This window comes from Dunckerocampus dactyliophorus, chromosome 10, assembly GCF_027744805.1.
Source record: "Dunckerocampus dactyliophorus isolate RoL2022-P2 chromosome 10, RoL_Ddac_1.1, whole genome shotgun sequence".
NCBI lineage: Eukaryota > Metazoa > Chordata > Actinopteri > Syngnathiformes > Syngnathidae > Dunckerocampus > Dunckerocampus dactyliophorus.
The window spans coordinates 15297826-15315369 of record NC_072828.1 but is presented as its reverse complement, the minus strand read 5'-3'; the positions used below and the strand labels follow the sequence as shown (position 1 = coordinate 15315369).

Genomic DNA, 17544 nt, shown 5'->3' with positions numbered 1-17544 from the left:
ATGCGTGTGGCTGTGCCCCGGCCAAAGGGACCCCAAGCTGTGCGCGTATTGAGTCCCACCCTGGTCTGAGGTCCACGCTGTCACCGTCAACAAACGGCCTGCAAGGCGCATTACGCTGGATTAGGAGCCCTAATGAAAATGCTGCAACAAATTAGCAACGAAAGTCCCCTTTTTTACTCCAAAAAATAAAGAGCTTAGGGATATTGTTCACTTTCATTTACAAAAGTTCTGTTCAGTGTAGTTTAAGAACCTTTATTCTGGGGCCTTTTGCAAGAAAATCACTATATATCCTGTGTTTTTTAAGTATTGAAAGCACTTTTGTGTTCATTTTTTGTAAATACACACCCCAGTCATTAAATTAATCGAACTCTTGTTCCAATTCATGAAACGATTTTTTTCTTATTTTCAAAGCCACAAACATTTATTATTCTTGTCATTACAACCAAAAAATGACCTATAATGAACACTTACGTGTCTATTGGCAACACATGACATACAAAACTACACGTTAAACACGTTTTGAAAGGAGGTATAATGCGCCTTTTCTCTCTTTATCACGTCAAAATGTACAGGAGATTTGATCTGGTGCAGGTTGGAGAAGGAGTTAAATATGTATATATTTTTTTTAAACAAACATCCTGCATGTGCTTTTCTAAGTTAAAAACCTGAGTTTTCTGTGTCATGTGCCAGCTAAATGAAAACAACACAACATGTCAATTACCTTAAAATGTTTAAACCCGCCTCCTTAGCCATTCATTTAACTTAGTTTAAAACAGGGTGTTATTTTCCTTTACAACACTAATGAAGGCCTGTTTTCGTGTATCATTATTCTTCCAACTGTGCCTATTTACAAAACATAAATAAACTTCTCTCATATGGTATGAAACAGAGAGCAAAACACAAGACATTTTTTTTACCAATAATGTCCAGCCTACCTTCACATAGGACGACACCATAATTTCAATAAAAAATATTTTCAGTCTAATTCAGTTCTTTTTTTAATTCACTTTTTTTTTTTTTTTAGAAGGGACAAGTGTTCAGGTTTTTGCTGGGAAAAGTCTGACCGTGCGGTCCAGGTTGTAGTAAGTCTTGTGACAGGCTCAAGTGGTTGGAAGCGGAGGCCAGCGCCGGGCTAATCATAGCCAGGATGTGCGCTTGACCGCCCGGCTGAGCGCTGTAGGACGAGCCAGTGGAGTTGCCCGCTCCGATGATGTTATCGATGGAGAACGAGGGCCGACTCGGCGCGCTGGAGTCCGTCTTCAAAGGCGGCATGGACGGACTAAGTGGCGGGTAAAAGGGCTTCCTCAAATCGGGTAAAGGTGGAGGGGGCGCTGGGAAGATGGGCGAGGGCAAGGTGCACGGTACGTTGGGGAACGGGAAGGACCCACTCGTGTGGTGGGGGTGGTACGGGTTGTGTGCAGCTGCGGCGGCGGCGTGGAAGTTCTGCAGCTGAAGTCCGTAGCTGTATCCGTACGGGTTGTATCCAAACCCGGGGAGGAAGCCTCCAGCGTCCCGGAGAATTTCGTTACTCTGGTTCCTCTTGAAGCGCTTCCTCCTGCGCAAGAAGCTCCCGTTGTCGAACATGTCTGCAGAATCAGGGTCTAGTGTCCAATAGTTGCCCTTGCCGGGGTTACCGGGCTCCCGTGGGATTTTCACGAAGCAATCATTGAGGGAGAGATTGTGCCGGATGGAGTTCTGCCAGGCGGGGAACTTCTCCCGGTAGTAGGGGAACCTGTTGCTGATGAACTCGCAGATCTCGCTGAGGGTGAGCCGCTTCTTGGGGCTCTGCAGGATGGCCATGGTGATGAGGGCGATGTAGGAGTAAGGAGGCTTGACCAGTGCACTTTTTCTCGCTTTGTCTCCCACCATGACGCTGCCAGGCTCCGCGGTGAGACCCATCTGCTCTGCCGGGCTCTCGGAGCTGCTGAGTCCTGGTGAAGACGCCCCTTCCACGGCGTTCTGGGAATAATTATCATCGGAGTCCAAGTTGAACTCGTGGTGCATGTACTTCCCGTCCTTTCCGACGGACATGTCCCCCCCAACCACGTCAATGTCCACATCATCGGACAATGCAGAGCTGTCGGACATATCCGTCCCTAAAGTCATCCTTAAAGACGCCGCTTGTCCCCCCGATTTGTCCTATTTAAAACCGCACCAGAACTTTGCTGCACCGTTCTCTCCAACCACTCAATGCACACATGGTTCTAGAATCTAAACTTAATAGGACAAGAAGAAGTTTGACTTGCAGGGTTTGGCGTCTCCTGGTGCTCTTCAGGCGAGGTTGTGCGTGTGAGAGTCCTCCTGCATGGAAGTTCTGCTCTCCAGACGTACAAGTCAATAACAAATCATCGATCTCAATGCAGCCAGCCCCTAGTTCTCCTCCCTCATCAATTATCTCAAATGTTGCCTTCCAAACGCAAACACGTGTGTCTAAAACATGAAACTGTCAAGAGGTTTTGTTAGGAATCCAGTGAGACAGCCACACTAGCCTCCTCTGCGTCCTTAAGGTATTTATAGGAGCACATTGGTCACGTGATCTCTGACTCACTCAACAGGAACTGGACCAAATTATGCAAAACACAGTAATGCCCTTTAGCATTAAATACCATATTTCCCTTTTTTCTTTTAATTATAAAACGAGTAGCAAAAACAACGACCCACCTATGAACTTGACTTGTTTCACAAATATAACATTTGAATCTTCATTTTTTGTAGACATTAATTGCTGAACTGAATATAGGCCTATACTTTTTGTTACGCACATTTTCAAGTGAGCACAATTATTTTTTATATTTAAAAAAATAAAATATGGACTTTTAATAATTATTATATCCTCGCCTGCCATGCCTGCATGTGATGGTCTGGTCAACACAATAGGCTACAGCAGGATTTCCAAATGAGGGATAATAATCGGTATAACATCTAAAAAATAAAAAAAAAACTTTATTACAATTAAATTACTGTTTGGTGCGCTAGTAGTATAATTGTTATTATTAGTAGTAGGAGTAGTATAGCAGTAGTATCACTGTCATCGTCGTTTTTGTTTATCATAAAAACACATGCAATTTTATATAGCTGCATGTTTTTTGTTTCTCTCAAATTTAATGTACGTGTAATTAAGAAAAGAAAAACGTACCAAAAAAATTTGAATCAAAATAAACTAGAGGAAATCCATTATTTAATCGTCCAGTCTTTGATATCTAATTTTCTAGTACTGGGAATTTTATGGAGCTTAAAATTAGATTTGTATTTGACTTTATGTAGTATTTTCACATTATCATTATTGTTATTTATTTTGCTTTTTTTATTTGATTAATATTTTAAACAGTTATTTTAATTCTGCCTGTTTTGGCCAACAGGTTGGACTTCAAAGAAATCACTTTATTTATTGAATTATTTTTTCTCCAGATAATTCGAAAGTGCTTAATACAGCCAGTAGTGAAATCTCAGATGACAATTTATTATGGGCCTATAGAATATTTTTACGTATGACATACAACCTTCTGCATTGTATATAATGGATTATGGTTTATATATGTATATCTTTACTTAATATTGACTTATGACTTATTGTAAACAGCTTGCATTCGCATGCAAATAAATGTAAGGTGTGAATAAGCCTATATATAGGACAAAAATGTCACTGCAAGGTCTAAATTGGTCAAAGTTTAAGTGACAGGCGCCACCTAGAGGCTTAGCATCATTGACATCCAGTACAAGCTGTATGTTGTCAAGTTTTTTTCTCTATTGCAAAAAATGGCAGCTTCAATAAATCAATTTTGTAGTTGAAATTGTTCTCACAGAAGTACAAGTCAAGCATATAAAACCCACCATCACTTTCAGATAAACATTTAAACAGAAAGAATGGAAACTATTTTACAGCCTGTATTCAAAATATATCTCAGGATTTCGCAGTCCAGAAGTATAAAAATACCTGACATGACTAATCTGATTTTGTTAACTGCTGCATGTCAACATTAAGGTAAAATAATTCTGTTTTCATATTTTTCACCAGAATTATTATGTCTCATATCATCGTTTGCTTTCCTGCAAATACAGTAGTTAATTTGTTATTGAGTAATATTGAACATGTGATGCTTAGTAGCATATTCAGTTGTTTTTGTAAATGTACTTAATAATAAATTTCAGGTTATTCGCCGTAAGGCCTTTCCGGCAGACATGCATACAGCATCAACTGTTGCTGCGTTACTTTCATCCTTTTGAGGGGTTTGTGATGTTTAAGTGCCCTCTGCCGGTTGAAGAAATTGTAGACCGCTGACGTAAACCGTCAACTGAACGCAAACAACAATAATAAACATGTCTTCTAATTAACACCTCTTTTTCGCAGCCATAAATGAGCATTATTATCTTTGTTAATGCATTTTTTCTCTGCTTTATGCAAATAGTCAAAGACCAAATGGACACCAACAGGCAACCTGCAAATAAGCACAAGAGGCCTCAATGCGTGGATTTGCTCCCATCTAGTGGCTTGTGTCATCTGTTGCCTGATTATGACCTTGAGTTTTTCAAATGTTGAACGAGTCCTTTAATCATAACCAGGCAGGTTAGCTAGATAGTAGTTTTAGTACTGGGTGGGGATTATGCTAGTTTATGATATATATTAGTGGAATGTACTGCTTAATAAAATCTCATGTACCAAAGAATCCTGCAACTTCTCATATCTCTCCCTTATTTTTTATAGCTTATGTCATTTGCTATTTGGGAGGATTTCTCCTTTTAATTATTGATATATATCATTATTTTATCCGAGGTACTGCTTATTACAGACAATGTGGGGATTAGTGCCATTTTAGCATGCTTGGAATGTAAAATAATGCTCCAGAATGGAGTATGGTATGGTTATAAAAGCAATCAAACACACATATACTGTACAATTCAAATGCTGTGTAGCCAATCGTTTCATAACTAAATTGAAAATGTTGCACGCCATTTTAAACTGCAGGACTTGTGTTATATTAGGGTGAATTTTGATTTTCTCTGTGAATTGTTATTTACGGTTTTATGTCATTCTTCGGTCATTTGTGCAGGATGCTCTTTAAATATGGCCGTTTTGACTCCATCAAGTTCGGATCAGCAATAGATTTTCAGTGATTAAAAATATATATTGGTTTCCAATAAATAAAAACTAATACATGAACGAGAGTCGGCCGTGAGTTGCTAAAAAGAAACCCTTTTAACCAAAATGACATTTTTTAAACATTTATTTAACAAAAAAAACGAATTTATTTAAGACAATTATAAAACATTTTTAAAAATTACATTACATAACTCGATGAAAACACACTCATGTTCTAAGTATAAACACATAAATATCTGAAATGATGTCATGGAACTTGTCAAATATAACATAATATACATGGCTTTATACCTTTCTAAATGGAATGTTCTATCACAAGGCTTAATCCTTTTATTTTTCAAATAACAAAATTAGTCAATTTTATTCGATGACAGCCAAAGTGATTCCCCAACAACTGAAAGTCTGTGTTTTATTCGCGATGTCACATGTATCTCTCCAGTCCTGAAGCGAAGTTGGCCTGTCTCATATAGGAGTTATTGTAAGTGTTCATGGGCCCCGAGAGACCCAGCAGCTGCTCCGTGTGCTCCGTGCAGGAGCTCGGCCTCAAAGCCGGCAAAGAGAGCCTGTTGCCCGGGCAGTACACCTGAGAGCTCCCCGGAGAGAATCCGGTCTGAGCCATGCTGGGCAGGTTAGGAGGCGAGGCCGGGGAGGAGTAAGGGTACCCGGGGTTTATATTGGAGATGTTTCCGCTGTTTCTGCCCAACATGTTGGCTGACTGGTTAACTGTTTGGGTTTGGAAACACGCCGGTGGATCCCCCCCTGTGACCGAGCAGCTGGAAGTCATGGCGGATAAGTCACCACCTCCGAGCCCCTGCAGTGCTTGGGGATTGAGCTCCCCGCCTTGCATGACTGTCTGAGGGCTGATGATGTTGTCGATGCTGAACATGCGGGGCTGTGCTTGGCAGACCCCCGCTGACGTCTGGTAGTGATGCAGCATGGCCGGGTGAGGGGATGAGGCTGTCAGCTGGGAGCCATACCCGGACCCGATCCCTGCGTAGAGAGTATTCGGGTACGCAGGCCTTCCCATGGGGGTTGGCGTAAAGGCACTGGAGCTCTGCATGTAGCCGGGGTAGGTGCTCACATCTGTGCGCTTGAATCGCTTGCGTCTCCTCAGGAAGCTCCCGTTGTCGAACATGTCCTCTGCGGCGGGGTCCAGGGTCCAATAGTTGCCCTTACCTGGTCTGCCAGGCTCTCGGGGGATCTTAACAAAACAGTCGTTGAGGGTCAAGTTGTGGCGGATAGAGTTCTGCCACTTCTTGGAGTTCTCTCTGTAGAAAGGAAAACGCTCCATGATGAACTTATAGATGCCCCCCAAGGTGAGCTTCCTCTCGGGGGAGTTGGCAATGGCCATAGCGATGAGAGCGATGTAGCTGTAGGGGGGCTTGCCCCTTTGCACCGGTCTCTTCCTCCGACGGCTTCCGGTGGGCAGGTGCTCCTCGGTTTGGCCCAAGATTACCCCGTCATCGTTGTTGGTGGGACTGTTCCCCCGTGGCTCAGACTTGATGAGGACGCCGTCCTTGGAGCGGGGCTGCAGCATCAGAGGTGGCAGCGGGGAGTCCAGGCTCACGTTCGGGGACAGGACCACCGGGCTGGCCTCTGCTGGGGAGTGCTGCGTCTCTGCGGTCATGTTGCACATGCCAGAGTAGTAGGAGTAATTTGCTAGATTCATAGAAGAAAATGGAGAAGAAGTAACAGGGAAGTATAATTAGAAATGTCTTTGATAAAAGTAGCCTCCAGTCTTGCCCTCCTGTTGGCTGGGTGTCATTCCAGGTGAGATGCAGAAGCGCTGACAGTTTTATAAGGGCGGAGGGACAATGACGCAACGAGCCCACTGATGACGATGCTGCAGCTGGGCTACGACTTTTTTAAAGCACATTCATGTCAGTATTACCTGCATGGTCCTCCAAAGGAAGAATGAACGAGTTTGTTGTTGTTTCATGAGTTTGCCTGAATCGCAAATAAATAGTTGATACATTTTTACATTACATTTTAACACCAGGTTATAGACAATATCATTTCTTTTACAAAGTCTAAATCAGGGGTGTCCAAAGTATTAAAGTAAAGTTTTATCGGCCTGCGGCACATTGTAGAAATGATACCAAAAAAAATGCAAAAAGGGAAAAAATAGAGCAAAAATGCAAAATGTAAAGAGAAGAAGCTGAAATGTTGATACTAATAACCAATAATAAAACAAAGATATGTGTTTAAATATATCTAAAGTTTTTTTTAAGTCCTTCTACAAAATAAAAAAAATACATAAACATATCAAAGTGGGCCCCAGCATCCTTTCCTTTTCAATATGTAGCCCTCTGAGGACATTTTTTTTACACCACTGGAATACATGGATGATTTTGGTATAAAAAGAGAGACTTTGATGGTTACTAGATGTGGAAATTGTGTTTACAAAAAATACAAATACAGTGTAAATGTTGCAATATAGAAAAGGTTAAAACCGCACATGCTTATTTGCTTAAAAAAAAAAAAGTGTTGACAAATTCAGTATAAAGTGGCCAGAATATGAGTTTTAAAAAAACATATATCCTGTCATTAATCACTGAAATATAATTATAAATACAGTGGTGTGAAAAAGTGTTTGCCCTCTTCCTGATGTCCTTCCTGTTTGTCAGACTTAAATTTTTCAGATCATCGCACAAATGCAAATATCATAATGTATATTATAATGTATATATAATAATAATAATAATAAATATATATATATATATATATATATATATAATGTTTTAAAATTAAACTTTTACTATTAAGGGAGGAAACAAATCCAAACCTACATGGCCTTGTGTGAAAAACTGATACAGCAAACCACAGTGAGAGCCATTATCCACAAATGGCGAACACATGGAACAGTGGTGAACCTTTCCAGGAGCGGCCGGCCAACCAAAATTACAAGAGTGCAGCGACAACTCACACAAAAGGTCACAAAAGACCCCACGACAACATCCAAAGAACTACAGGCCAGAGTCAAGGCCAGTATTCATGACTCCACTGGGTAAGACACTGGGTAAAAACAGCCTGTTCAAAGACGAAAACCACTGCTGAACACAAAGAACATTAAGGTTTATTTCAATTTTGCCAGAAAACATCTTGATGATCCCCAAGACCTTTAGGAAAATACTCTGTGGTCTGATGAGACAAAAGTTTAACTTTTTGGAAGGTGTGCGTCCCATTACATTTGGCGTGAAAGTAACGCCGCATTTCAGAAAAAGAACACCATACCAACAGTAAAATATGGTGGTGGTAGAGTGATGGCCTGAGTTGGCCTGAACAACAGACTGAGTTGTTTTATCTCCTCCCATTCTTAGTAACGCCTCTGATGTGTGATTTTTAGCTGGAAATGACACAAAGCCGCAAAAGACTATATGACAGGGTTGTCCAAACGTATTCCACTGAGGTCCGCATACTGAAAATTTGAAGGATGTGGGGGACCGTATTGAGATTTTTTATTTACGAAAGAAAGCGCTAAAGCGAATCAAATATGCTATGAAGCAGCCTGCATGTCAGGTTCTCGTTATTGGCATCAACATTTAAACTTTTTGTCATTACATTGTGCCTTTTTGTTCTTTTTTTCCCACTCTTGGTGTTGGTAGTGTTTTTTTTGGGGGGCGTAGTAATTGTATTTTTAGAATGTGCTGTGGGCTGATTAAAAAAAATAGCTGCGGCCCGCACTTTGGACACCCCTGCTGTTAGACATAAAAACAATATTTTAATTAATAACGCTGGCGTAATCTTAGCTGCTGTACTTTTAATATTGAGCAAGTTTTAGTTACAGATAGGTTATAGTTTAGCCCAAATGAATTTATACCCTATAGTCAAATTCTTAGCAAAAGTGATTTTGTTAAATGAGTATTTTTGAATTCACAAAGTGATACAAAAGTGCTGTACTTTGAAGTTTGTTTTTTTATTGGCTCGTGGCACACTGTAGAAATCATATTACCCCCCCCCACCCCCACCCCCACCCACCCCCACACACACAAATAAGCAAAAATGGCCAAAAATAGAGCAAAAAGGCAAAATGTAAAGAGACTAAGCTAAAATGTTAATACTAACAACTTGTCTTTAAATGTACAGAAAGTATTTTTATACTTTTTACAAAATAACAAAAATATTCATAAAAATATCAAACAATATCACACCCCTGTTCTAGATGATGTTAGAGATTACCAGGACATTTTTTAAATTGTTTTGGGGGAAAAAAATCTGAACATGACCACTGTATAATATCTGTAATACAGCCTTTGCCACTGTGTCCTTTCCAGCTAAAAGATACATTTTCAAAAAGTAAAAATGTACTTTAACTCAAAATTTGGCCAGGATATAAATTATTTTTCTGTTAACTACATACATTCTCTGCATTATAACGGAGATCTTCAATCACTTGTTGTAATGTTATAATAACAGACAAATCCGTATTTTGAATTGTGGACTGAGAAAAACTAAAGTCTATGGAATGTTGATGTTTTTTTTATGTGTTCTTCACTGTACAATGTCTTCATTTGTATAGGAAATAGGGCTCATCGTATGGAGCAGACAATAGACAATAGCGGAAGTATGAAATAATAAATGTAAACATTTCAGTACGTTTTTCTTTTCTTTTCAGCAGCGCTGCACAGTCCTTCTCCCAACATGGCAGCTGTACACTCAGAGCAGAAACAACACTCAGCAGAGAGCAGCTCCGTGCTATGTACTGCAAACCCCAATGGACCAATCTGCCAATTGCAAAATAATAACAAGCCACTGAAAACAAGCGATTGGGCTATCAAAGCTTTTGGGCAAGAAAAGTAAATATCTCATCATTTCATTTTCATTTTTGGAAAGCTATAATCAAACAGCATCATGCTCAGAGACAAGAGGTGTTGTCTTATGGATTTTGAAGTGAAAACACACTTCTACACACAACTGATAGCAGCCTTTAAAGGCAGCAATGCAGCAGTGATTCTTCTAATTGATTGTTTGGGCAATAGAGGCCTGTCTGAACAGAAGAGGTGAAAGTACAGTACACTTGCCTGGCATTTTATTAAAGACATAAAACAATGTTATAGTTTGCTTTCTAACTTAAGCCTCTTTCACAAATCCTGAAAAATAGCCCCATCACAGCCGTGACAGAAGATGTGGTATTTGTCCTCCTTAGCCTGTTACACAGAAATCTGCAAACGTGATATCTTGCTGTGACTGTACATGCTTCCACACAGCAACACGACCCCCCACCGAGGATCATTTGAGCATTAGATGTTTGGTGGACAGCAACAATTGCTTTCATCACAACTGGGCAGGAGTCTCAGGTAGTAAAGTGAAATTGTGGAATTCCTTTATACACAAGTGCAATCCTTCTTCTTCTATTAATTCTTTATTAATTAGATTGATTTCTGCCATTTCTTTTTTATTTGTGTGAAATCATGTGTTTTTTTATATTTACTCAGATGATTTACAGGAAAGTTTTCTACAGAACAGGGGTCTCAAACTTGTGGCCCGTGACTTGTCTTCAAAGATGACTGTAATACGGCCTGCGAGAAGCCAGTGTTACTCGTAGGATGCACACATAAGCCTACACTGAACTGAGAGTGAGTGAGTCACTCTAAAAAATGTGCTAAAAAAATTCCACCCATTTTCTACACCACTTGTCTTCATTAGGGTCACAGGTAAGCTGGAGCCTATCCCGGCTGAATGCAGCAAAATATAAACTGTGAAATTATTGCATGCCAAGCACTGTCATGACTATTTCAGCGCAACACTGCAAGCTCTTCCATTTTCCTCTGCTTTTGTTGTCTTGTCTTCCATGTTTCAACCACCAGCCCAAACCTCTCTTTGTCTACACATTTTGGGTCAAAATCCATCCCAAATTTGCAAAAATAATCATTGCTAAAGGAGAAATGACATCTCGCAACATCTCGCTAAACAAGAGACAGGAACAATGATATTGTATGTAGCACATACGCTGCCTTCCTGGACTGGTTAAATATACAGTAGGCGGTGTAGTTTCAGTATGTTTAAAGTTGCACATATTTGTGGTGCATGGTGCAAAATGTTCTTTTTTTGGATGCATCCAGCATGTCATGCACAGTCATCATTACTCCAGTGTAATAATACTACAACCTCAGTTAGTTTGGACGTTTATGCATGTTTTTACTCTTCATGAGAATGTGATGGAACCGACCACAGAGAAACATATAGAGATGCAGAGAGATATAGGGAGGCTCTGGAAAGGGTGGTATGGGAGGGGATTAGCAACAGGCTTCGAGCCCCGAGGCAGAGGGCCCGTTTCCTGGCCTGAGCCCCTGTTTGTCCTGGCTGACCTGGCAGCTCTAGGGGCAGATCCTGCGTGGATACAGTCCCGCTCCCACGCCTGTCTGAAGCTGTTAGCCACTGGCTGTGAGTAGCTAGCTGGGCTTAGTGTTGTCTGACTGAGCAGTGGCCGAGTCGGGACAGTGGTGGTGGTGGAGGTGGAGGTGGGGCAGGGGGGTCCAGTCATCTCTGGGGCGAGGGGCGGGGTGTACTTTGTGTTGGCGGACTGAGGATGACGGGAAGCAAGCACCTATAGTGGAGCAGTGGTGATGATTAAGTGGCTTTGAATTCCATTTCAGTGTATACAGTATGTATTACATACAGTATATCATATTATTTTTACTAGCTACAACCATATATTGCAAATAGACTGATGTTTTTGAGCAACCTTGGGTTCAGGGGAAAAAAATGTTTTTTTCACTTTGGAGACATCGCAGCCTGTCATACACACCGTCATAAATATAGTAAGACTTCTAGAGCAACTCTGAGTTCAGTAGAATTAAAACGTTTTCACAGCATGTCATGCACTGTCACCGTTAGGTAAATGGCTATAATAAGAAAATAAACACTCGTTTACTGAGAAAATGTCCTGTAGCCATGACCATTCCTGGCAGTTTGGGCATATTATATTCAACTACCTGTACGCGTAGATAGATGGTTTGGAAGACTAGATAGATAGTAGATGGAACAAACGTTGGCATAGCTGGCATTTTATGTTTTGTATTGAAGACATCACAGTCATGCACTATTATGACTGCTGCAGGTGGTTTTACCGTATTATATTCACTTGCAACGTGTATAGACAGGTATGCATAGTAACACTCATTGGACAACCTTGTATTTAACAATATTTTAACAATATTTTCTGAGATAATTTCGGACGCATCACAGCATGTCATGGACTGTCATGGCTACCCAGGCAGTTATGGAATATATTCACCAGTGACTACCTGGTAGAGTGGCATACACTAACAGCCCCAGATTCTGCTAAAGAAAGGATATGAGCTGTTTTCACAGAAATGTTTTTTTTTTGTTTGGGAGGCGGGCCGCATGGTGGTCTAGTGGTTAGCATGTTGGCAACAAAGTCACAGTCAGAAGATCGGGAAGACTTGGTTTGAATCTCCATCGGGCATTTTCTGTGTGGAGTTTGCATGTTCTCCCCGTGTGTGGGTGGGTTTTCTCCGGGTACTCCGGTTTCCTCCCACATTCCAAAAACATGCATGTTAGGTTAATTGGAGACTCTAAATTGTCCATAGGTATGAATGTGAGTGTGAATGGTTGTTTGTCGATATGTGCCCTGTGGTTGACTGGCGACCAGTTCAGGGTGTACCCCGCCTGTCGCCCAAGTCAGATGGGATAGGCTCCAGCATACCACCGCGACCCTAATGAGGAAGCGGCATAGAAAATGGATGGATGTTTGGGAGGCATCACAGCATGTCATGCAATATGATGACTATTTTAGCTGTTTTGGCATCTTATATTCAGGGTCGTGAAACTCATAGAGCACCTCACAGAGGTTGAGTGAAACAAAAAAGACATCTGTTGTTTCCTGAGTAAATTTAATTTTCTTTTGTTGAGGCATTGCAGCATGTCAAGCACTGTCATGACTATTCCAGGCGGTTTTGGCATGTTGTTAGGTGCACATACTTTGACTCCCAGAACAACAGTTCAGCTAAATAAAGGGTGCCACTTGCTGTTTTTTGACGACATGTCCTGCAGCATGTCATGCAGTGTCAAAACTGCACTGAAATACTGAAAACGGCCTTTCTTCCCCTTATCTTGTCTTTGCTTTGCCTTCCACACCATGTGACACCAGCGTAGAACCTCTATTTGTCTACATTTTGGGTCAACCAATGTTTCTATTTACAGTCCGATGCTTTTTGGCTGATATCTTAATAAAGCCTAAAAAATATCCATGAGAAAAAAGGCCATGGTGAGACTTCTAACATGCTACCTTAAATCTTGAGTATTCTTCAAAAATGTAAACTTTGCTAGTAGCTAGGATGGATGAGGGGTGGACGAAGTTGCTGAGTTAACACTTGGAATCCATTCATTCGCAAAGTGGCTCCAGGGGACGAAGAGAGGAGGAGAGGCGGGGTGAGGGGTGTTGTGCATGAGAAAAAGAGGGTGAATAAAAAAAAGAGAGAGAGAGACAGAAAGTGAGTGACATGGGGGGAAACACATGAGCGAGAGCAACCTTTTTCTTGCTCAAGCCCATCAAGTACGGGCCAGGGCTCCTGAAAACGCAGGGATTACCAGGGGAGCGGGGGCCGTACTCGCCTGGGCCGCCTCTGCTGGCTCCTGCAATGCACGCTACACTGCCCTGCTAAAGGACTGCACACATGGCTCTCACACACAGACACACACAAGTTGCTTGTATGATGCTCGTTTGGGATGTGCACACTTTCACACAGCTGACATTGTACTGTACTCACGCTGAACCAACGCAAACATGATGCTATATAAGGGTATTTTCCACCGTGGAAGTTATGATTTTGTGAGTCTCTTTAAGTGTCGTGTGTGTTAACAGTGTTATTTTGCCATGGAGGTATACGAGGAAAACTACAATAACATTTTCTAAATAATGCCCTATTTCTCTTCCAACCGTATGGTTATAAATCCCACAGATAAAATAACTGCTGAAAGCACTTGCTATTCAATCTGAAACTTCACAGGTGAAATAAAATATAGCAGCAGAGATCGATAGACCTGCTCAGACAATTTATCTGTTAATTTCACGTTTGCCTGATTTGTTGTTGCTAGGCAGAGTTTAAACAGAGCTCAATCATAGGCCAATTTAAAAATGTACTGCACACACAGTAAGCCACTTGTCACACTAGTTTAGTTTGAATGAAAAACATCATTCCAAACGTTATGCACGCAATTATTCTAACACCAATTGATGTTTTTCACCCACTTTCGGCTTTCCCCCTCTTGTCAGGGGTCGCCACAGGGAGGACTTGGCTTAGTTTCTACACCGAATACCCTTCCTGACATAACCTTGGCAGAATCGAACCAATGCCCTCTGCCATGAAAGGCAGAAGCATGTACCATTACACCACTAGTGATACAAATGGTCTTTTTACCCTGTATTAAATATAAAATACATGAAAGTAAGAGCATCTGATGGATCTGATGGGGTGCAGTCCTGCTGTCACCATTTACCACCACATTTAGAGAACATTTTAATCACATAAGGAACAAGCCATTAAACCTATTATGTTTTGGTGCAGATCTGGATAGACATGCGGATCTATACATCTTATTTTGAGAGTGCATTTTTTAAATGAATATCCCACTGACTAACACCATAGGGAAGGACAAAATCAGGTGTATGCAAAAGGTTATTAATGGACAATTTGGTGCCTTGGTGGCGGTCCACCCTAATGTGAGCAATCGCACTGTCACACAGGTACATCAGCTTTTGACCTTTAATGACGAGGTTGAAGATATACTCTAAGTCTAAGTCATAGTTTCTGCTTGGACAAACACCTCAGTGAATTCCCCACCGACCCCTCCAGGCTCCAGGATCATCCACCGGAATGAACGTCGAATTAAGGTGACATCCGACGAGGATAAGCAAGGCAATTACATTATTAGGAAATGAGTGCCACGTGCATGAGGTGGAAAAGAAGGCTGTAGGCCGTCTGACCACATCTTTACTGCGAGGCTGCATTCAGCTCCTGATGAAGGGCCCAGATTCAGGGAGTTGGATCATACACTCAACAATATAAATAGAACCGTTTTGTTTTTTGCTCCCATCTTTCAAGAGTTGAACTCAAAGATCAATACCTTGTTTCTATACACACAAAAGGCTTATTCCTCCCAAATATTGTTCACAAATCTGCCTAAATCTGTGTTAGTGAGCACTTCTTCTTTTCCATGATAATTCATTCCCCTCAGGTGTGGCATAACAAGATGCTGATTTGACAGCATGATTATTGCACAGGTGTGCCTTAGGCTGGCCACAATAAAAGCCTACAACAAAATGTTCAGTTTTACTGTATAGTCGCCCCCCGTCGCATCACACTTCAAATTTCGTGGATTCAACAATTTTTCAAACTATATTAATGAATAAGTCATCGCTGTTGCGTGGTTGACTTTGTTCTATTATTATTATGTCTACTACTTTGGGTAATACAACTGTAAAGGTGACTATTTTATGTATGGAGAGCTCTAATAATGTGACAAAAATTATTTACAAGGGCATAAACAGGTTTTCAATGTTCAAGGAATCCTACTTTGAGGAAATTCACTCACTCTGGAACCAATTAACCATGATAAACAAGGGATTCCTGTATTGAGGGTACAGTCAGCTTTCAGGAATTGTGTACAGATCCTTGCAAAGTGCATTATCATGTTGCAACATGAGGTGATGGTCGTGCAAGAATGGTACAACAATGGGCCTCAGGATCTCATCACGGTATCTCTGTGCATTCAAAATGCCATCAATAAAATTCATAATGTGTTTGTTCTCCATAATGTACGCCTGCCCATACCATAATCCCACCGCCACCATGGGTCACTCGATCCACAACGTTGACATCAGCTCACCCACGCGCCATGCACGCTGTCTGCCATCTGTCCTGTACTGTGAAAACCAAATTACCAGGTACCATTGAATGTGTGCATTTGCCCACTCAAGTCAGTTATGACTGCAGTCAGGTTGAGACCCCAAAGAGGACAGCGAGCATACAGATGAGCTTCCCTGAAACGGTTTCTGACAGTTTGTGCAGAAATTATTTGGTTATGCAAAGCAATTGTTGCAGTAGCTGTCCAGGTGGCTGGTCTCAGATAATCTTGGAGGTGAAGATGCTGGATGTGGAGTTCCTGGGCTAGTGTGGTTACACGTTGTCTGCGGTTCTGAGGTTGGATGTACTGTCAGAGTCTCTGAAATGCCTTGAGAGAGACGGCTTATTGTAGGGAAATGAACATTCAATTCAAGGGCAACAGCTCTGATAGATATTCCTGCGGTCAGTGTGCCTACTGCACGCTTCTGTGGCTTTGTGTTGTGTATAAAACTACACATTTTGGAGTGACCTTTTAATGTGGCCAGACTAACGCACGCCTGTGCAATAATCATGCTGTCTAAAAAATATTTTCATATACCTCACCTGTGAGGCGGATGGATTATCTCAGCAAAGGAGAAGTGCTCACTAACACAGATATAGAAAGGTTTCTGAACAATATTTCATAGAAATAGGCCTTTTTTTACATAGAAAATGTGTTAGATTTTTAAATTCAACTCATGAAAGATGGGAACAAAAACAACAGTGTTGCGTTTATATTTTGTGTTGAGTGCAGTACCGGATCTCCATCATCTGGGTCCGAAGTCATCCTCGAAGATGACAATAAATGTAATATTGTGTTATGTATCTATGTATATGTTATTATTATATGAAAGGTATTATATTCATATTAAAAGACAAATAATGCATAATAAATGCAGACAAGTACACGGATGAGCTTCGCTGATATTCCCAGAACTGTGTGATGTGGTTCTGCTGCCTGGTTGGTTATTACTGTATAAGGCACGCATTCCTGGAAGGCTGTGTGGACCAGACCGGCAGACGTGGCAATGGTGAGTAACAGCTTTACTGCAAAGGGAGGAGGGGCAGGCAGGGGAGTGGTGCGTTTTAATCATACACTCACAGGTCACTTCATTCGCTACACATGCAGAGGTCCAATACAAGAACGGTATCAAAACTTCTGCCTGTGCAATGATTCTTGTTATGGATAATTAGCTAATATAGTCTATATAAGTTGTGCAGGTGTGGCTGAGGTCACAGTGACATAAACGCATGGTTTATTGGACGTCATAGTTTCGAAGCAAAGACAAGGACCTTCTTTCAGTGATCTCCTGTCACCTAATGTCTTTCAACGTGCACTTCTCACTTTTCAACATGGGCTGCTCCTCCTTAAAGGTCAGGATAAATCCAGTTCCCGAGAAAGGCTCTTATAGACCATGCACACTCCTAACACATGTAATTCATCCTGTCTGAATTACTACCTGTATAACCTATCATACACTGTACTATCTCTTCATATGTTCAATACAAAACAAAAAAACTCCTGTATGGGGTGTATTTTGAACTTCTGGGCACATGTAAACACAATGATCTTTTTTCTTTTAGTCCTGTTTCTCCATT

General features: G+C 41.2%; 2 protein-coding genes across 2 annotated transcripts; both read right to left on the bottom strand.

Moving 5' to 3' along the window:
• Window positions 1-236: 236 nt before the first annotated feature.
• Window positions 237-2473, bottom strand: foxd2 (forkhead box D2). The gene has a single exon (XM_054789839.1). It carries the CDS (start codon window positions 2104-2106, stop codon window positions 1021-1023), a length of 1086 nt encoding a protein of 361 aa, XP_054645814.1. The 5' UTR covers window positions 2107-2473; the 3' UTR covers window positions 237-1020.
• A 2843-nt stretch (window positions 2474-5316) lies between these two features.
• On the bottom strand, window positions 5317-6853 carry foxe3 (forkhead box E3). Its single transcript, XM_054790127.1, has one exon. It carries the CDS (start codon window positions 6765-6767, stop codon window positions 5520-5522), a length of 1248 nt encoding a protein of 415 aa, XP_054646102.1. The 5' UTR covers window positions 6768-6853; the 3' UTR covers window positions 5317-5519.
• Between the last annotated feature and the right edge of the window lie 10691 nt (window positions 6854-17544).

Excerpts from the sequence above, each read along its gene's own strand:
- foxd2 (XM_054789839.1), bottom strand. The coding sequence starts at position 2,106 with ATGACTTTAGGGACGGATATGTCCGACAGCTCTGCATTGTCCGATGAT.
- foxe3 (XM_054790127.1), bottom strand. The coding sequence starts at position 6,767 with ATGAATCTAGCAAATTACTCCTACTACTCTGGCATGTGCAACATGACC.